This window comes from Zeus faber, assembly GCF_960531495.2.
Source record: "Zeus faber genome assembly, chromosome: 12".
Lineage (NCBI taxonomy): Eukaryota > Metazoa > Chordata > Actinopteri > Zeiformes > Zeidae > Zeus > Zeus faber.
Window position 1 is genome coordinate 14,988,557 of NC_137196.1, and position 21,775 is coordinate 15,010,331.

The 21,775-nt window shown below is 45.8% G+C and overlaps 1 protein-coding gene across 1 annotated transcript in view; it reads left to right on the forward strand.

Moving 5' to 3' along the window:
• The window catches only part of tns3 (tensin 3), a gene marked incomplete at its 5' end in the record, with an annotated part of 33,413 nt that overhangs the window by 9,909 nt on the left and 1,729 nt on the right, over nucleotides 1–21,775 (forward strand). The window contains 14 exons of the mRNA XM_080010377.1: nucleotides 819–920; nucleotides 5,387–6,610; nucleotides 10,925–11,091; nucleotides 11,711–11,834; nucleotides 11,961–12,032; nucleotides 14,194–14,326; nucleotides 15,009–15,574; nucleotides 16,005–16,091; nucleotides 16,193–16,324; nucleotides 18,771–18,866; nucleotides 19,048–19,125; nucleotides 20,290–20,367; nucleotides 20,743–20,911; nucleotides 20,996–21,064. Of these exons, the coding sequence (XP_079866503.1) occupies nucleotides 819–920; nucleotides 5,387–6,610; nucleotides 10,925–11,091; nucleotides 11,711–11,834; nucleotides 11,961–12,032; nucleotides 14,194–14,326; nucleotides 15,009–15,574; nucleotides 16,005–16,091; nucleotides 16,193–16,324; nucleotides 18,771–18,866; nucleotides 19,048–19,125; nucleotides 20,290–20,367; nucleotides 20,743–20,911; nucleotides 20,996–21,064 (3,097 nt within the window). The remainder of the gene's footprint in view (nucleotides 1–818; nucleotides 921–5,386; nucleotides 6,611–10,924; nucleotides 11,092–11,710; nucleotides 11,835–11,960; nucleotides 12,033–14,193; nucleotides 14,327–15,008; nucleotides 15,575–16,004; nucleotides 16,092–16,192; nucleotides 16,325–18,770; nucleotides 18,867–19,047; nucleotides 19,126–20,289; nucleotides 20,368–20,742; nucleotides 20,912–20,995; nucleotides 21,065–21,775) is intronic.

The window sequence follows — 21,775 nt, forward strand, 5'->3', positions numbered from 1 at the left end:
GAACCTTTGGAGCATCCTCAAGCAAAAGATCTGTGAGGGTGGGAGGCAGTTTGCATCAAAACAGCAGCTCTGGGAGGCTATTCTGACATTCTGCAAAGAATTTCAAGCAGAAACTCTCCAAAAACTCCCAAGTTCAATGGATGCAAGAAATGTGAAGGTGATATGGGGTCCTATGTTAAAATGTAACTTGGCCTATTAAAATGTTTTTGATTGAAATACCTTTTGATTTTAGTAAATATGACCTCCTAATGCTGCAAATTCAATAAATTACCATTTTCAGTTCTTTACAACCTATAAGATGTTTTGAAACTCTGTTGTGCAAAATAATTTGGAACAGTGCGTTTTGAGTTTTTTATTTTTGAAAAAAATACTGTTATCATTGGGAGGTTTGGTCAATAACATTCGAATTATACCCTAACGGTTAATGACTTGAAAATTATACTGGCTGTCATTTGCATCAACTATTTAGGGAAATCAGAGAAAAATATAATTTGCATAATAATTTGGTACGCGATGTATATGAATTAATTATATTAATATTAACATAATTATGTTATATATATATATATATATATATATATATATATATATATATATATATATATATATATATATATATAACATATTTTTATAATTATATATATAAATTCTATATATTTTTTCATTTTTATATAATTTTACATATATTATTTATACCATTATTTCTTTATGATGTATTTTTTATATATGTATTTATATACTATATGTATATAATGAATAACTTCACATCACCCAACAATAAATTGCCTTGATAGCTCTTTTCAATAATGTGTGTCCAGGTGCAGACAGGTGGCACAATGGAGCAGAGGTGGTTGTGGACTACAGCACAGCAGATCCTCTGACCCGCTGGGACTCCTACCAGAACCTCTGCGACGGGGAAGGTACTGACCGCTCCTCATCGCTTAATAAATGACAAAACATTAATATGATGTAGTGTACTAGGGCAGTTATGTGAGGGATAACGTGCTGCCAGCCGGTCGTTATCGCAAACCCCCAACACGGATCAGGATCTTGTATCGCTACAAAGGATCACAAGATGTCCCCACGAGCCAATGTCAGCATTAGCATGTAAGAGGCGGGGAAACGAGGGATGTGAATCCAAGCGGAGAAGTGGAGACGTTTACAGTCGTTGTTAACACACAGTGGGTATTACTCAGAAATAACTGACAGCTATAATATGTCTATAATATGTCTGTTATATCTGTTATTGCCAGTCCGGTGTATGGGACATTTTACTGTTCGAACATACACACACACACACACACACACACACACACACACACACACACACACACACACACACACACACACACAGAAAAACGTGCACACACACACACACACACATATAAACCTTCTCTTTCCCATGCATTTATATTGGCGCCAACGCACATTAACACACATATAACCGCATATAGACACACACTGACATTCAAACAAACATAAACAGACACACACACAGACACACAAAGCCAGTCACCGTGTCAGGGCGTCCCAGCCTTAGAGCTGCGGTCGTCGCTCTCTCTCCCAAATCTCTTTGCTCGACCACGGAATTCACAACAACCTCCCAGAATAGGACGACGTGGTGGTGGCGGCATTAAAGGCCAGATCCACCCTTTCCCAGTCCAGTTTTTATAAAGCCAGTTCAGCGAGATCAGAATGAAAGTGTGTGTGTGTGTGTGTGTGTGTGTGTGTGTGTGTGTGTGTGTGTGTGTGTGTGTGTGTGTGTGTGTGTGTGTGTGTGTGTGTGTGTGTGTGTGTGTGTGTGTGTGTGTGTGTGTGTGTGTGTGTGTGTGTGTGTGTGATTAAATTTTATTGTAAATACCGCCACACATCAATGTTGAGTTTTATAATAAAGGAGTAACACTTAGAATAGTAAAAACGATATATATCCATGAAAGGAAAACAAAGGAACAGACATAAAATGTGTTTCAATGCAAGGGCCTTCATGTGGGATGGTTTCCTGGCTGCTTTTCTCGTGTAAACACGAAAATGAAGGGAGGAAGAGTTGGAATTCTGCATCTACTTACCAGTCCACTTCAAAAGGCTTTTCCCAAAGACAAATATGTCCATATCTCAACGTGTGAATAGGAATTTAGATTGTTTTGGACTTGTTCTGTTGACTGTTTAATTAAAGGGGTGTCAAAGATGCAGCCTGCGGGCCACAGAGGGTCCAAATTCCCGTGAGATGACTTAGGGAAGAAAAAAAACGTGCAAATACAGTACATATAGGATTTTTATTTACATAATTTTCTACAAATTTAAAATATATACAATTCCACATTTTTTTACAAAAAAAAGTATTTATTTATTTAACTTTTTTTTTTTTTTTTTTTTTTTTTCAAAATAAATATATTTTCTATAATGAAAAAATTGAATCAATTGCAGTTTAGTTGAGGACTGAGGATATAAGGGTCAATCTTGATCATAAAATGAAACAAAAATCATGGAATGAAACACTTGTAATAGTAGGTACATGAGAGCGGGTTTGGGGGAGAAAAAAAGTTATTTCATGAGCTTTATTCCAAATGTATTATCCCAAAAAAGACCCCCCAGTCACACCTCCAAGGACCTCGAATCACGATTTAACAACAAAGTAATCCGGCCCACGTGGACCAGCCAATCCAGCCCTTACCCGAAAATGAGTTTGACACCCCTTGGTTTAAATCCTCTCCCTCTGCAACATACGGCGAACGTTGAATGGGTGTCATTCATGTTAAGATATTTGGGTTAGGACCATAAAGACATCTCGGATCACACCTTTAAAGTCGCTCCTGTCACCCTGTGTTGACCTGCTTCATCGTGACGGTTTTGACCAACTGTCATAGCGGTGGCTGTGGCCCCCGTGTACAGTCAGTCAGCTGGATTATTAAGGAATGTATGTTTTCCCGGGCGTGGGTGGTGGTGGTCCCAGAGGAAGTATATGTACTGTATACAGATATCAAATCCAGAGCTGAGGGAAATAAGCGTGGTAATGATCTGGAAGCTCCTGTCCCTACTATGCCTTGCCCTTGGGAGATGTCGGAGTGGACCGTAATGACTGGGGTAGGGAAGATGGTAATTACAAGGCACAGTTTCCCAGTGCGATATCAGAACATGGATTGGGAGATATTGGGGATATTGGTCACTCATGATTGACATGCGTTGCTGAAACGTGACCTCAGGTGCATATCAAGGGTAGTCGGGCCGGATAAACCGGCAAACCCCTCCTTGGATGTGGATCGGAGTTTGGGATCGAGCCCGGGTGCTTCCGATAGACAACAAAAATGATCCCCGGTTGAAACAGTTGTTGCAGCCCATAATTGAGGGCAGGGCACATCTGTTCTGGCAGTGTTATGCATAAGCACGGCAGGCATGTCGTTTTACAATGCGCCAAAAAAGCCAGAGAGAAACAACCTGGCCAGCCGCCGCTGCACAAAATGGCCTCCAGCTTGGCGTAGAAGGCAGGGCACGCTCTAATTAAAAAGTGTCTTTTTACAGTGTCAAAGACGCCGCAGCTCCAGGAATGTTGTTTTCATCTTCTGGTCCTCACTCCCTCACTCTTTTCTTTCCCTCTCCTTTCTTCTCCTTCCCTCTCTCCCTCTCTCTCGCCCCCCCCCTCGATGGGGGCCAAGGGGGTTCGGGTTACAGCTTGACTCTAAGCCCCGCCCCCAGGCCTGTAAGCCCCGCCCCGCTTGTTTACATTCCTCTGCCCATATTTGGTGAACTCAAGGCCCCCCCCCCCCCGTCCCCCCCCCCCGCCCCCCCGTCCCCTTGTGTGGAGTGCAAACACTCTCACCTTCAGTGCCGAGGGAGAGCAAGAAAAGCAGGGCCAACTCACTTGAACTCCCAAACTATTTTCGGCTTGCTGTGACCAAGACCGGTTCTGGAGAACATGCCCGTCTTCCCGGGACCTCACTTCCGGGCCTCCCCCTCCCCCCCGCCATCTCCATCCTCTTCCTCCCCCTTCCGTGCTTTTGGAATTTCTCCGGACACGGCGGCGGCGGCCCCATGCGCTCACCTGGGAGAGGTATAGCGAAGGTAAGAGCCGAGGCGGGCTGCATTCCTTTTCACTTCTTCAGGGAGACGGGACGGGTGGGCAGGGGTGTCGCGAGGATGGGAGCAATTGATCGGGGGAGGGGAAGAGGAAGGAAAAAGAGAGTGAGGGGAAAACCGGAACCTGAGGACGAGGAGGGGGGGCATCAGTCTTGAGAGGCGGTGTCACCTCGGAGCGGTGTCGCCTCATAAGAGGGGATTTGTCCGTCCGGGCCACGCTCTGGAGACCCGGCCTGGATCGTTCACCCTTTGCAGGCCTAGGGGTCCCGATGTGAGTTCTTCTAGTCAGCCGTGGCTCTGTGAGCAGAGGGGGAGGAGGCCCCCAACACAGGATCTGCTAGAGAGCAGGACGAGGAGGAGGGGAGCTTTTATTATGCATGTCTGGTATTCGGATCTCCCGGTCATGGCTTGACTGAAAGGCAAGTACTTAGCACGGTGAAAAGCGGATAGAAGGAGGCATTATGAAAATGTCCCTGCCGTCCTCGAGGCCTGGGGCGAGTGGGACGACTCGTTGCATGGATTTGGACTCCTAGCGCCAAGGTCTTCTTTTGAGCAGCGGCGGATTTGCCCAAGCCCGCTGGCGTTGATCTTTTTGCAATTTGTGTTTTATTTCTAGGGGATTGAGGAGGTTGTTTGGACATATTCTGGGGGGGTCAAGGGGCAAGGAGGAGGCGCTATGGGGGCTTAATCACAGCAGGGTGAGGAATGCAAAGGTCAGACTCCCCACATTCACAGCCGGCTAAACTGGCAGAGCATCGTTGGGATGGCGCTAAACACCTCTTATATAATCTGTGCACCAGGAACACCTTTGCTGCAATACACCCCTGTCTCAGACCGAGAGGCTGTTTGGCTAGGGGCTATTTTGGCCCATGAATAAATATTTGGTGCGGAACACTGATAAGAATGGACAAATAATTTAAATAAGTTAGGACACTTTGGAGAAACTTTGTATTTGGTTTGTGTATTGTTTGCATTATATGTTCTGTATGTCAACAAAGTTGGTTTAAATTAGGTTGTCCATTGTAAATGTGTCCATTTGTGTGTTTCTCCGGTTCTGTATATGAACTATTTGTCGTTTCTTGGCTTTATTAATTCTGTATGATGGAGTCTTGATGGAGTCTAGCTAACATGCACTACCTGTCTGTTAACATAGAACTGTGTGTCCTGGTAGTGGTTTGTGCGTGTCCCTGTAAAGGTTGTGTGTCCAGTGTGTGTCCGTGTAGAGGTGGTGTGTATTGCGTGTCCCTGTGTCTGTGTGTGTGTGAGAGCCCATAGCAGCTGACTGTATGAAGCGCTGCATCTGTTTCTGTTGCAGTGCCGCGCTCTCTGGGCATAAACCAGGACAAAGCAGCACCGGCAGCAAACAAGAAGAGCCCCAGCGGAGTAGGGGCCACGCTGGGCCGAGGGGCCCGCACCACCTCCGCAACCTCCAGTCCGGACCACAGCGACCACGCCCTTTCCGCCAGCAGCGACTCGGGCCTGTCCAGCACTTCCCTGTGGACCGACAAGCCAGCACCTATCGCCACCACCACCACCTCCGCCTCCAGTACCAGCACCATCAGGACGAACCAGGGCCCTAGCCGACAGGAGAAGGCCCAGCTGAAGCGCCTACTGAGCGGCTTCGGCCTCGACGACCCCTCCGCGGAGGAGATGATGGACGACCAGGGCCCCGGGGTGGGCGTCCAGCAGCCGGTCCCCACCCAAGTGCGCCTCAACGGAGACCCCCGGCTCCCCCGGGAGAGAGAGACGGACATCCTGGACGATGAGGTGATGACGGGCCACGATCTGCACAGCGTGGACAGCCTGGGGACCCTGTCGTCCTCCTGTCACAAGAGCAGCCAGAACTCCCTGCTGTCCGACGGTTTCGGGAGTCCTGGAGGGGAGGAGCAGCATCAGCAGACCCAGCTCCACCACCACCACCACCCTGCCCCAGCGGTCATAGAGGACTATGAGAGAATGTACGCAGAGACCAGGAGGGGCGGCCTGGGTCCACGGAGTAACTCGGTGGCCTCCTCCGCCCCTAGCAACGCCTCCATGGCCAAGCAGCAGCTGTACCGCCAGGGGAGCTACTCCACCCACTCCTGGGTCCGCCAGCAGCAGATGGTGGCGGCGCAGCAGTTCGTCTACATGGCTGAGGACAGTGGCGATGCCGAGAGGTACCCCGGGAACAAGCCGGGGACAAGTCCACCCAAGCCAGACCCGCCCACTTCCCTGAACGCCGTGGAAACCCCAAGGATGTCTGCCGCCATGACGCCGCTGCAGCACGAGCAGCACACAACGAACAACAACAACAACAACAGGCGGGACGAGGAGTTTAAGTCCCTGACGGTGGACATCGACAACTCCATCGACCAGCTCAACCAGCTGATCATGGACCTGGACCCCACCTTCGTGCCGGTGTCGACGCGCCCCGGCTCCGTCAAGAGGAACGGTGCCGCGCACGTCAACGGCTCGGCCACGAAATGCCCCAACAGCGTCAATCACAGACTCAACAACAATAACAGCACCACCTTCCTGCAGAACGCAGCACAGCAGACAGGTAAGAGATGCAGTCCGGCTGTGGTGGAGGTAGTGGTGGTGGTGGTGTGTTCTGGGTGTGTTGTGATTGGGAAGTTTTATGATGATTGGGAAGTGTTGTCAGACATGGAGCCGTCGCAATTGTTACATAATCAACTGATCGCAATTATTTGAGCAGGTTGTGACCTCTATGTGAAGTCGTTCGATTCCGCAATCCTGTGTTTCCATCCAAAATTTGAGGAGAATTTTAAACCAATTTTAGAAAATTTGTGAGTAATAGAATGTAGGTTTCCATCAGTTTGGTTGAGGAAAATTGACTAATCAAATATTTATGTTCTAATCTTCAGTGCCAATAAATCGTTTTTATTTACCAAGTTATTTTCAATTTGCAATGAATACAAATTTTATTTAATGCCAATATATATATGATAATATATAGAATGCTGCCATAAAATCAACAAAAATTACACTTGGATTCACAATTATTTGTATATTTAATGATTGTGAACGCCCTAGTCAGACAAAGTGGTGGTGGAAGACCTTTATTAATCAATATACAGTAAATACAAAATATTATAACAAACTCTTATGATGATGTGTAATTGAACCATAGTGACTACTGTCACTCAGCGTAACAGCCGTATGTTATTCAGATTGCAGCATCTGGCTTTCCTTTCTTTCACAGCAGATTGTTTTGTCTCAAAGCAAAAAACACCCCTCACCTGGTGGATGAAATTGCAGGGTTGCTCGTTGCCAGGTTTTCAGATGTTTTCCAGAGTTTTTCTGGTGTAGCGGAGCGCCGTCCGGACTTGTTGGCATGCGGCAACTTATCTTATCCAGGATCAGCAGCTGTCACCAACATTATCATCTCCCTCCGCACCACTGGAGGGATAATTTGGTCTCAGGGACCCCAATCTGAGATGATTTGCGTCCAAACTTCCATACCAGTCTATACAGTATACTAGATACGGGGATAACGGGATCAGAACAGTCAATTTGAAGTAATTTTGCTCGGGACCCCTGACGGTCAGAGAGAGAGAGAGAGAGAGAGAGAGAGAGAGAGAGAGAGAGAGAGAGAGAGAGAGAGAGAGAGAGAGAGAGAGAGAGAGAGAGAGAGAGAGAGAGAGAGAGAGATCCCGCTCTCCAGCATGTACCTGTGCTCGCCCGGAGGCATGAAAACAGGGAGGGCGGAGGAATTTCCAGCCGAGGAACGAGTGTTCCCTCAGGCGGAGTTTTCCGTCTGATTCCTGTCTGTGCATACCAACCACACCAGGAGCCAGCGCCGCTCCAGAACCAAACCAAAATAGACATGTAAAAAAGCCAAATATGCAAAAATAGTCAAATGAAAAACAAAACTAGCCAAAGATACAGAATCCACAGAATGCGATTCTTTGCACAGGATAAGTCATGAAGTTTTTGCGCTGTGCTCCATCCACCTTGAAGATCAAGCATGGATTTTGGAAATTCATTCGAATGTCAGGCCTGTTCTGACATCGAAATGGTCATTTGATTTTTAGAGTCATTGAGTCATTTCCTTTGCATTTGGCAGCTTAAGCAGAAGGAGTAATGTGTAATTACAGGTTGTGGCTGCAGGAATGTTCAGGTTAATACGAGGAGGGAGTGAATGGAAGCGGAGGGAGGTGGAGTTTATATCCAATATGTTTTTGCATGGTTCAACACCCAAACTTCGGACTAACCGGCCTTCCAGAATGACCGGATCCTGTTTCAAAAGGGACTGAAGGAATAACACACTTTAATTATATTTACTATCCAAACACAAACTTTCTTTTATTACTTCCTTGAATATATTACATTGTGCCGTGTACATTTCACTTCGTTCTAAAGCCAAGAAAAATACACAATGCAACCTCAATTCATTGTCTGGTCTCATCTAATAATTGTTTTTGGTTTGTTTATTTAGCTTTTTGCTATTTTTTCTTTGATTTATTGTTATGTTGTTTTTTTATATTTGTTTATATGATTATTATTTATGTTTATTTGACTATTTTTACAATTGTTTTATTGTTTTAATATATTTTTATATTCATTATTGTATAAGTTATTATTTTTATATTCATACATTATTATTATTATTATAAATAATTATTATAATAATAATTATTACTATCATATGTAGGGTTTCGACCATGTCAAATCGAATGTATAATCCCTCACTAACTAAATTTAGAAGTGTACGATTTTGACTAATGCCGAGTTCAGACTACGTCATGCTGGGCTGATTTTCCGCTCGTCGACCGTTTTTTTGGAGATCGCAGAGCAAAGCCCCGGATCGGAGGCAAATCATAGCGCGCTCCATGAGCGACGAGCGTGTGGCGTGAACTGCTCACAACCGCACCATGCTGAGCGCTCGCGGAGGCTGGCGGGATATCGAACAGCTTTAATATCTGGTCGCGTCGGGATCGAGTCGGTAGTGACGCAACGAGCTCCAGCCAATGAGAGCAGACACGGAGTGAGGGGTGGGTTCGGGCGGTCCAGAAGGAGAGATGGGGAGAAGGGAGGTGAAATCAAATTTAAAAATCTAACATCTAATCTAAGAAAAATGTGATAAAACTAAATAATCTTGTCCCACGCATGGGCTCGTCATGTCCAGTGTCACTTCTCGCGGACTCGTCGGGGATTCCTTCTGGTGAAAGATCTTCTAATTTGTGATCCCCTGTCGCCGATCAGTCATGTACCCCTTTCCCACTGCAATGAAAACCCGGTGACACCCACTAACATCCGGCATTTTTCATCAGTGGGAAAGGAACATCCCAGGGTTTCAGTCCCGGCTCAAATGACCCTGCAATAGACACCAAACCCGGGTAAACCCGCTCATTTTTTGTGCAAAAACCGTAATGAAGTGTGGAACAACAAAACTGCAAGATCCCCAATCACAAGACAGAAAGTTGAGTAGTGTGAACATCTGATCTGATGACTGCAGTTTCTTTTTAGAGAAACTTGCAATGAGGGAGACTCATTCCACATTGTGACTCCGTTCCACAGTGAGTTCCCACTACTGATAACTTCCACCCCCTCCTCCTGTCCCTGCATGGAACGGCCCAACAGACCAGCTAGTTTTCTCCTTTTCGAAGATTTTGTCGTTTCAACCACCACAAACAGCAATTCCTCCTCAGCACAAGCCCGTATTCTGTTTGCCGTTTCACGCTCTTCTTCGTTCACTACTTCCCGCCTCACAAGGTACTTTCTCTCTATTGCCACCCGTGGTTTCTGAGAATACTGCAACGGAGAATGTGCCAGCGCTCTCTGCGCGGGTGGGGCGCACGAAGGTATAACCAGGGCATTAGAGAGATGGAGTCATTCCTTCGTCGCATGATGGGATTAAGACCCTCGACCCCATCCCCCACACACACACACCTATCACCCAAATACATGCATGCAAAAGACCCACACACAATGATTTGCATACTAATCCATATAGTGTATTGTAGGACTTTCTATTATTAGACATGTTTGCAGGAACCCCAAGTTGTGTGTGTGTGTGTGTCTGTGTGTGTGTGTCTGTGTGTATTCGTGTGTGTGCGGGAACCCCCCCCCCACTCGCATTAGCACCTCCGCCATTAACATTTTTCAGGCTTTCTGTCTGCGAGGGGCTCAAATTAACACCTCGGTGCTGAGTGGTTGCTCCTCCGCAGGGTCACCGCCATATTGTCATAACACTGACCCCCTGCCCACAAACACACATATGCACGCATACACACACACACACACACACACACACACACACACACACACAGCATTCCTCAGCTGTCCTCTCAAAACACCAACACACTCTGAGGTGTGCGTGTCCTTGAGCCATCAAGTCCAAATGCTATATTTAACTTCCTACACTGTCCATCTCCCACTTGGCTAAATAAATAGATGGATGTATAGATAGGGAGATAGATGGATGGATGGATGGATGGATGGATAGATAGATGCTGTATATAGATAGATAGATAGATAGATAGATAGGTAGATAGTGAGATAGATAGATGTGTTTAAAAATGTGAAAATGGTTATAATCTATGCAATCTCTTAGAACCAGTATGTTATGGAATGTTTCATAACGTCCATTCTAACTCAGCTTGGGGAACTTCTGCTCTCAAAGTTTAGGTCCAACATGAATCTCAAAGCCTCTCTTCTTGACGTCCAGTTGCTTTTAAAATCACAGTATCTTCTTTTCATTGTGAATTACGCTTTCCCTCCTCCCTCCTATGCGTGTGTGTGTGTGTGTGTGTGTGTGTGTGTGTGTGTGTGTGTGTGTGTGTGTGTGTGTGTGTGTGTGTGTGTGTGTGTGTGTGTGTGTGTGTGTGTGTGTGTGTGTGTGTGTGTCCAGCTGTGGGCTCTGGGGGTGAGGTGCAGGGGGAGAGCCTGGGGAGTCTTGGTCTCCAGGGGGAAGTCGTGGCGTCGGACCCCCCAGGATTCTGCAGCTCGGGCTGGGGAGGGGGAGCCGAGGAATACCGGGGAGGCCGGACCTACACTCCCAGCGGGAACCAGTCCCAGGTAGTGTGTGTGTGTGTGTGTGTGTGTGTGTGTGTGTGTGTGTGTGTGTGTGTGTGTGTGTGTGTGTGTGTGTGTGTGTGTGTGTGTGTGTGTGTGTGTGTGTGTGTGTGTGTGTGTGTGTGGTCGTGGACATAGTGGAGGGAAGGTAGACGGTTGAACTGGTGCTAATGTTATTCAGGTAGGGTTAGCAAGGATAAGCAAATACTTGCATGTTAGATCTGTAACAGTCAGTAGTAAACAGTGGTAAACAGAATTTACAATAAGTGCATCAGGCAAGAAGCATGTTCCATGAGGTATGTAGAGAGTAATATCAAGAGTTTAATAATGTTAATAATGCAAAGCAACACTTTATAAGTCTAGTTGAATTAGTAGTCCCACCTTCCTTGCTGGCTTCCTGTTTTGTGAAATGTGTCCTTGAGTTTTGTGAAAAGTTCTTATCATTAGAAGTTATTTTTATTTAAATGGCCCTCAGTTTGATTGGCCCTACATTTTGTGTGTGTGTGTGTGTGTGTGTGTGTGTGTGTGTGTGTGTGTGTGTGTGTGTGTGTGTGTGTGTGTGTGTGTGTGTGTGTGTGTGTTTGTGTGTGTGTGTGCGCGTGTGTGTGTGCGCGTGTCACAGCACGGCATGCTGTACCGGAGCGACAGTGTGGACTACCGGGCACCGGGCCCCGATGCGGGCCCGGGCGGGGGGGTGGAGGCTCCGCCCACCCCCGCCTTCCCCATCTCTCCGCCCACACCCTACGGTGAGTCTGCTTCACCGACATCTAACAAAACAAAACAAAAAAAATGTTCATGTTCAACATTGTCCTCCTTCCTTCGTTTAATTTTGGGGTTTAATATTTTATTTTATTTTATTTTTGCTTCCTCAGTGAAAAACATGTCAGAATTCACCCACTTCAGGCACGGCGTCCAGTCCTACGGAGGCTTCCAACCGGACCACGGTAAGGGCTGGAAATCTACCCCCAATCATAGAGGCATGACACACTTGACCTTTGACCTGGCGTAGAGAGACGTTTTATCGGGGAATGTCAAGAAACATTAGCATTTCCTTGGCCAAACACACTTCATTCAAGGGCTTAGTTTGGTTCTGCCACTCAACGCGCTTTTACCGATCAAAGCCGTAAGAGCTCAGCGTGTCTCAGGTGTCGTACTGGGTGGACAGGACGTTTGTCAATGTATGAGTTCGGCCAAATTTCTATCCAGATATGCGCTCTCTTTCTCCTTCGTCCGCTACACCCTTTCTATGGAGCAGCTTTGGGAACTTTAAATCTTCACAAAGCCGAGATAGGCGCATATTTCACGTGTTATTATCGTATTAAAACACGGGAAGAGAACCTCAGAAAGAGTGACTTCATGTGGATTCAATTGGAACACAAGACTCGAAGTTCGAAATCGACGTTGTTTTTATCCCTCGTCCCAAATATAGGGCTCACATCACGGCCTTAAACCAAATCAAATATGATTAGATGATATGATATAAACCTGTGAAAACGTTTTCATTACCATATTATCATTCTAAATTCATGGGTCTGATGTAATTAATAAGGCGGTTGTGGAAACTAATGTAGATTACATTGTTTGTGCAGCTCGTCTCTAATATGGCCTTCAGCGACCCTTGACCCGACACCTCAATCCGCCATTGGGTCAAAGGCCAAAAGTTGAAAGACATTGCTCTAGAAAACCATGATGTGACATTTTACCACTATGCCCTTATCGCATTACGCTAAAATGATGCTCAGAACGCAAGAAGGTCGGTTATTGCTGCAGAAACCTAATTAAGTAGCGCTTCCTTGCCATTATCTGTCCATGAGGTGCAGGATTTAAACGTATGCTTCTCTGCCGGATTTAAACGTATGCTTCTCAAAGGTAGCATTGTTGCCGTTAACATTTGCCGTTGTCTCGAGGAGAAGGCAGGGAACAAAGAAGCCTCACACACGCCTTGCCCGGGGAGATTCCGCCGTGGTTACTGTGCTTCCTCACGTCGGGTTTTTAGGGGATGTCTTCATGGGCTGAGTCCTGACCGGTCATTTGGGAAACAATGGCGGCGTTCTTTAAGGTTCTTCTCAAGTATTCTTTGTCTCGGTGGTGTAACACGCCCTGGATATGGCGGTTCTTTGAGGCGGAGGCCTGTGTCGACCCTTTGACTTCAATATTTGCCTTTTTCTTTTTTTTTTTTTTTTATAAATAACACCTTTATGAAAGCACTGTCTGTGTAGCAGTTTAGTAAAGATCGCTTTGTTGAAGCTGGAATCATGCGCTGGTGAGGCTCAGGAACCACAATGCAGTGCATAGATAGATAGATAGATAGATAGATAGATAGATAGATAGATCGATAGATAGATAGATAGACAGACAGACAGATAGATAGATAGAATATACAACAAACCTAAAAATGAACAAAAAATAATAATATGAACCCACAAATATTTACCAAAAGAAATAAACCGGAAAAACGTACCTACAAATCGTACCTAAAAAAATAACAAAGAACAATAAAGATTCGACAATACACACTTAAACTAATGATAAACAATAAACATACACTATGTTACCCATAATACTTACAGACTTGACCTCCATGTCCCTCCTGACCCACCGGCCTGTTTCCATAGCGACCTGGTTCACGCCGCCTCAGACACCCCGGGCCAGGAGCGCCTGTCTTTACCGTTCAACGCTGCCATGTTTCCGCGTTTACGGCGGGTAAGCGAGCACTGCTCTGGGTGTACACAGACGGACAAGAAGCCCCACTTTGTCATTGCTGTAACCATGGCGACGCCGGGGTCTCATGGGGAGGAGCTGGGAAGGCCTCCAGGCGTTTGACTGATGAGCTGAAAACGTTTAGGATTATTACGTGCGGGCGGTTTTCATTTCCAGCTGCCATGTGACTGTGAGATCAAACGCAGATAGATGGCTGAGGGCAAGGCAGCAAGGCAGGGACGTTTATTTCATTTTTAGTTCTGTTCTTGTAAATTAATTAATACGATTTATTTTCACTGCAGCAGGGCAAACTTCCTTTCATCTCCAGGGGCAGGGGTCATTTCCTTCTGTTTGTTTTGTTTCAAAGTTTTCCGTCCTAACCGCTCCTCCTCCTCCTCCCCTCAGATCATCGAGGATACCCGGACTCCGTCGGCCACATCGGACTGGAGGAGGAGGCGGAGTCTGCGCATGGTTGTCATAGGTTGCTGAGCAACCCACGCTCCGCCTCCATCGGCGGGACGCTGCAGCGGACAGACAGGTAGAGTTCTATCCACGACAGAGATGGCAGGTTGGGGCGGGGTCTAAGGCGTTGGCGTTGGCATTGGAGGCCAATGTGTCCTAATAGTCAGATATCGGTTCAAATATCCTCACGAATGTTGGTTCAAATATCAAAATCCATAAGTATTTGTTGTGATCTGAAAACGTTGTTCGCTCTGTACGGAGATGGCACCAATTAAAAAAAAATAATAATAAATAAAAAAAACAACAACCACAGACTTATAATAATCACACAAATCTGAAATCACATGAATTCTGTGTGGAGTTTGCATTTTCTCCCCATTTCATCCCGGGGCTTTGTTTTCGGGGGTTAATACTCCTGTCGGTGCCCCTGACCAGGGCACTGGCACAAGAGCTGGTGTTGGTCCCCGGGTGCTGCACTGCGGCTGCCCACTGCTCCACGGGGGTGTATAGGATCAAATGCAGAGAACAAATTCAGTTCTCGATGTATGCTGAGATATGACAGTAAAGAATCTAAACTAAACTAATCTAATCGAATGAATAGGGGGGTGGGATAGGGATAGGGATTTGATTTTGGCGGGTGTTGGTTTGGTAAGGTTGGAAACTCCTCCACTGGTTGGAAACCTTCCGTCCACATTTGGATGACTGGATGAAACCTGAGCACTTTAAATTAACGACCGATTGCTGCTGTTTTTATTCAGCCTCCCCATGGGCCAGTCCTGGTCGGAGCACCCCGCGCTGAGCCGCCACACCTCCCTCAGCGGCTACTCCTCTATGAGACCACCGCCCCAACACTCCATGTCTCAGGACTACAGCCACCACTCCCCTCCCCAGTCCCACTCCCACCCTCACCCTCACCCCCACCCGGCCCCCAACGCCCACAGCTCCCCACAGGGCACGACCCAGCGGAGCCATGTGGCCCGCTACGCCCTCCGCCAGAGCCCCGTCCAGAGCTTCGACGAGCAGGACGACTCAGGCCTGGGCTACGGCTCGGCAGACTGCCCTGCCTCCGCCTCCACCTTGGCCTTGTTGAGGAACGGGGGCCTAGACCGCGACCTCCTCACCTCCCTGGACCAGACCCAAATCCAGCCCCCGCTGCTGCCCGAGAAGAAGAGGGCGTCGGACGGGGAGCACTCCCTGGGGACGGCCTCCCCGGCGCTCAGCGGCTTCTCCAGCCCCCACAGCGGGAGCTCCCTGAGCATCCCCTTCCCCAACGTCCTGCCAGACCTGTCGGCCCAGACACCGGGCACCGCCTCGCCCCTGCCAGGTACACAAATACCTTGATGTCAATAGTTTTGACAATATTTTGGGGGGATGATTATAGGTGCTTTCATAAGATATTTACGCACAAGAAACTAACATTTGCAATGTGGACCTTACGGTCAAGCAGGTTGAGGCATTGATCACATCATTTAGGAAGTTCAGAAAAGCCTTAAAAACAACATCTAACCACATCAGGATATTACGATAACACAAATCTGAGACGATAGCTAGTCTCATATCACGATATCGATATAACGATATATCGCCCGGACCTAGCTTCGAGTAACTGTCTTTCATCTTTTCATTCCATTGATGACTTCTTGATTAGCCTTGTTGCTGTTTGGGTGGATTCTGAATATCTGGATGGATTGTGTACACCGATTTACAGTAGAATGTTGATTGTTCTGTTTTATTTCTGTTTTTCCTTCCTTCAGATGTGCTGTCCAGTCGGCAGGTCACGGTCAAATTTGTGCAAGACACGTCAAAGTTCTGGTACAAGCCAGACATCTCAAGGGACCAAGGTAGGACTCCCAATGCCGACACCATCTTTTAATTCTGCTGTAAAAAAAAAAACATTTTTCCATGGCGGCTTCTGACCCATGACGTTCCTGTTGAAACGCAGCCATTTCGGTGCTGAAGGACAAGGAGCCCGGGTGCTTCGTCGTCAGGGACAGCCACTCCTTCAGGGGAGCCTACGGCCTGGCCATGAAGGTGGCCACGCCGCCGCCCTCCGTCCTCCAGCAGAACAGGAAAGGTACAGTAGATTTCCACACGGATAGAGCTTCTAATCTCTGAATTTCACTGACGACGGAGTAAGCGTAACGGTAACGGCCGGGAACCCTTCTGGATTGGACCGTGGATTGGATTGGGGCCACCGGAGCGACAATCCCCGGGGATGGCGTACATAAAAAGGGGATCTACAGTTACAGTCCTCTGGTCGTATCCCTGTGGATGGAACCTGAGAGTCCTCCCTCGTTCCCTTCTCCCTTCTCTCTCTCCCGGGCAAGTTCGCCGGGACAGTGCCCGACAGTTTCCCCCGCTGCCAGGAAGCCTTAGATGTGCGGCTAACGTTTCACTCGCTAACAATGGAGGCACTGGGATTATAAGCCTGCGGTGATCCCCGGGTCCTCGCCAGCCAGGCACCCTGTCCCACGGAAATGTTCCTTATTTTCATGCTCCGTGAAGGAAGGTCAGAGACAGGCAGGCACCAAACATACTGCGTCCCCGTTGTGTTACGTGTGCTGGGAGGGATAAAAAATACATGATGAGTTTCATTTTCTGTTAAAGGAAAACAACTTAAGCGACCGATGACGCTGATGCCGCGTTCCATCGATGTTGGAACTCGAAGTTGGAAATCCAACCTCGTCCCTCAAAATGTGGGAAGGAGCGGTCATTAACGTCGAGATCTGACGACGTGATTCTGGGCTGATTTTACGCTCGGGTCGAGAAGGAGAGAGGGAGCAGCCAGAAACGCACAACATACCCATTTTACTTCTCTTCTCAAGGTTTAAAATATATTTCTTATTTAAATTCTGCTTTTATTCGTTTTTTATTTCGATTTTTTTTTTTTGATTGATCAAGAACATAATAAAAAATTAATTATCTTGTCCCCCGCGCATGGGATCGCGTCATTTCCAAAGTCAACTCTCGCGTGTGTTTTTCGTGCCAAAACATTGTTTTGAGACCCGACGGACCCGATCAGTCATGTAGTGTGAAACCACAAGACTGCAAGATTCCCAATCACAAGACAGCAAGTTGTGTAGTGTGAACAGAACAGCGATCTGACGACTCTGAAAGTCTGAATTCCAATATGGAACTTTTGGGGCATGGCGGCAATAAAGTTCCTTTTGCATGGGACTTTTATTTTGAAAATCCATCTAACTGAGATCTAAACCGCTCTGTGGTTTTAGCTGCTGCGCAGATGCTTGTAGAATTCACAAGCTCCACCGAATAAACACACATTTGCCAAACACGGGCATCCATGTTTTCCCCAACAGGGGCAATGTGAAGCTCAGAAGTGACGAGCGAATTAGCGAAATTAGAGATTTCCGACATCCAGGGAAATGCAGCATGCGAGGCAATTTTCAGGAATTCGTTTTGTAAACGGCTGTAAGGTTCTACACGAGGCTCCTCTGCCCTTCCAGGACGGGCAGAGCTACCGACGCCCCCTTCCCTCCTTTTCTTTTCTCCGCCACCACCACCACCACACCTGTCCTTTTGTTCTGCCCGGCCTCCTCGCCCCAGCGCCGGCACCTGGGGTGACGTCACGACACCCGCGCGCCCCCTCCCTCCCCCCACTTGCACGCTCCCCCCGCGTCCCACGTGCACGCTCGCCGCTCGGGGCGTCGTGGCTCCTGGTTGTGGAGGGAGAGTGTAACCCAAGCCACCTGGAGGAGGAGGCCTTTGTGCCGCGGCATTCCAAGCATTCAGTCCTCCGCCTCGGCCGTAATCCCATGAATCTTTCGGCGGACGATGGAACAGGGCGGGTCAATGGGCTGAATGTAACCGGGAGAGGACGGGGAAAGTACACGCGATAGGTAAAGGAGGTAAAGGAGGCCAGGGGATTTGTCCAGACCAAGAGAAGAAAGAGACTGCAGAGGCGGTGATGCGGGATGTCCGTCTAACCTTACACTCTTTATTGTTCTTATTATTATAGTTGTATATTTTGAACGACGCAAACACATTAACAAATAATAAATATATATATATATATATATATATTGCGATGAATTGCAAATTGTTAAATCTTCTTAAAGTTGACCCTGATGAAATGTTTTTGTTATTGTTGTTCAGGAATTCACATTTACATTAAATGCATTATATTACATACACATTTACATTATATTACATAAAAAATATGTCCTAGTACCTAGTGTAATAAACCGATTAACAACATAAGGACAATTTGGGTTGGGGTTTTTAAAATAGAATAAAACATCAAATATGTTTGCATTAAATATTATGGTATTAATATTTTATATTTTATATTGTATTACAAATGTATTATCTGTTTTTATTTCCGTTATTTCACTCAAAAACAAAAGTCATTTTACTACAAGGTCAGTTAATGACAAATAAACGCTCTATGTTCTCAGCCTCCCTGATACAGACATTCATCATATTATGACGTACATGGATAGAGAGATCGACGGTGGAGGGTTTTAAGTCAAATTGTTGATTACTTGTTGTGTTTCCACCAGGAGGAGATCTGGCCAATGAGCTGGTCCGACACTTTCTGATCGAGTGTACGCAGAAGGGCGTGCGGCTGAAGGGCTGTCCAAACGAGCCCTACTTCGGTGAGTCACTTAGTTTGACGCTTGGCGCCACCCTGCGGCCCTGACCCTGACCTGCACCAGACGACCAGCGGCGGCGCCCGACAACGCCCTCCTCTGGTCGCCGGAGGAAAAACAACACTCTGCTCATTCTTTATTTTGAGCTGTTTTTCGTGATGGGGTTTGAAATGTGTTTGGTTTCCAGGTAGTTTAACTGCGTTGGTGTGTCAGCATTCCATCACACCCCTGGCCCTGCCCTGCAAACTCATCATTCCTGACAGAGGTGAGTGTGCAATAATAATAATTATTATTATTATTTATTTTCATTGTATTTTCTATATTATATTATTCTTTATTAGATATTATATTATATAATTATATATCATATGCCCTAAACTGTTCAGATTTGTATTATTGTCCTCTGATCGCTGGAGCTACGGACGCCGGCGCCGCAGACATCTTGTGGTTCAAGTTTCATCCAAATCGAGCCACAGATGGAGCAGAACATAATGACAAACCGACAAAATCTGACCGAAAGTAGGCGAACCTTCGAGCTTCACAGACGCGCCAACGTTCAAAAACTTTCGATCGGGTAATGGAACGAGATGAGTTTTAGAGTAAGACGCTTTGTGACATCATTGTCATCATCATCATCATCCAATTTGCTATAAATGTGCAGGTCGTGGTTCTGAATGTTCATCCCTGTCGTGCGCGGTGTAGACTCCATTGCTCTGTAGTGGTTGGAGGTTACAAACTAGGAGTGTGTGTGTTTATGTACCGTCTTACCTGGAAGATGTCTGAGGATGTTCCATTGATATTGTATTTCTTTGGGGTTTTTTTTGTAAATTAAGACATTATATTCCGATATAACCCCTTGTTAGATGCGGCGTTGTGGTCCTCCTTACTTTGCCGGATTCGCGGAGGTGGCAAGATAGAAAATCGGCGAGTGCGTGATGAGTTCAAATCCTCGGAACAAATCGGAAAAGTAGTATCCGGAAAAGTGTAAATAATCATGTAAAGACGTCAACCGTTTTCCACTTTCATGTCATCATAACCCATCGAAAAACTTGGACACAAAAAAACATGGATCCACAGAAACCCGTGACCACGTTGAGTTGGGTCCAACCCGACTTTGGGAATGAATGATGCGTTCATGTATATACAGAAGTCTCCGCTAAAATTACATATGTTCGATTACCTTCGTATACCTCTGTAACTACGTCCTTATTGTCCCGCACGACGCCAAACGTCGACGTGTAATTTGAGATCCACTCACACAAACACGGTGAGTTATAACAATGCCAGCCATATTATTACCTGCAGCTGTATTATTTATTGTTGTTATTTGCAAAGCTGTATCACTATTATCATATTATCATTATTATGATGAGGCGATATAAAGAACTAAAATGTTTGTTTTGTGTTTCCCCTCCCTGTCTTGGTGCAGATCCTCTGGAAGACGTGGTGGAGAACACCTCGCAGTCCGTCACCAACTCTGCAGCAGAACTCCTCAAACAGGGAGCAGGTGATGACGCCCGAAATCCACATGTTGTACAATAAATCCCCAAAAAAGGAACAGGAAAATAAGACAAAAGCAAGAGAAATAATCCAAAAATAAAAATTTGGCAGTATACAATAAACCGAAACATGTACATTAACCTAAAATAAACAATAACCAATACAACAGAAACCTAAAAATAAAGAATAACCAATGTAAATAAACCTAAAAATAAACAATAACAGTTAAAAATAAACAAGAAAATAATAAAAACAATAAACCTCGCTGTCAACAATTGACATTGTGACAAATTGTGCCAACACGCAGTCGTTACTTTCCCTTGAACTTTGGGTGGACAGATCCTTATTATTCACAGTTGTTTTCCTTCCCCTGCTGGTCCAGCCTGCAACGTGTGGTTCCTGGGCTCAGTGGAGATGGAGTCCCTGACGGGGGTGCAGGCGGTGCAAAAGGCCGCCAGCCTGACGCTGAGCTCCAGACCCCCACCCACCTCCACTGTGGTCCACTTCAAGGTCTCATCCCAGGGCATCACGCTCACCGACAACCAGAGGAAGTCAGTAAAACACACTGCCACTAAAATAAACGTGCACCATCTGATAATATCATGTGGACGGCTCATGACCCCGTCTGTTTTCAGGCTTTTCTTCAGGAGACACTACGCCGTCAGCACCGTCATCTACTGTGCACTGGACCCTCAGGACAGGAAGTAAGTACAACAAGGTCTTTATTTTGGAAACAAAGTTTCTATAAAGTGGTTAATTCCTACTTCTATCACTTGAAGTACTTGAAACTATTTTTATTGTTTATTCTTAGGGTTATTTTTCTTGTCAATTGTTTATTTTTAGTTGTATTGCTTGTTTTTAGAGTTGTTTTCCAGGTGCATTGTATTATTGTTATTATTATTATTATTATTATTATTATTATTATTATTACTATTACAATTATTATTATTGTTATTATTTATAATAATAATAAAACATATTATTATTATTAGTAGTAGTAGTAGTAGTATTTTGCCAAATTGTTTCTATCTTCCAGTTAATCTTTTTGATTGATTGTTTATTGCCAAAATGTTCAAGTTTATTTTTCTAATCTATTGGGTTTTTTTTCGTTTTTTTCGTTTTTGCCAAATCTTTTCTATCTTTGAAATAATTTTTGGGTTTATCTGCATGTTGCCTAATCGTTGTTGTTTATGGTTGATATTTACCTTTATTTTCCAGGTCTGTTGTCTATAACTAGGGTTTATATTATTGTTTATTGGGGGTTTTTTTGCAAAATATTTTCCATTTTCAAATAAAATGTTAAGGTTTATTGTATATTGCCAATTTCTTTCTATTTTATGGTTTTATTTTTAGGTTTATCATCGTGGTCTATTGTTTCCTGTCAGGTTTATTTTGATGTCATTTTCTTTGTCAAT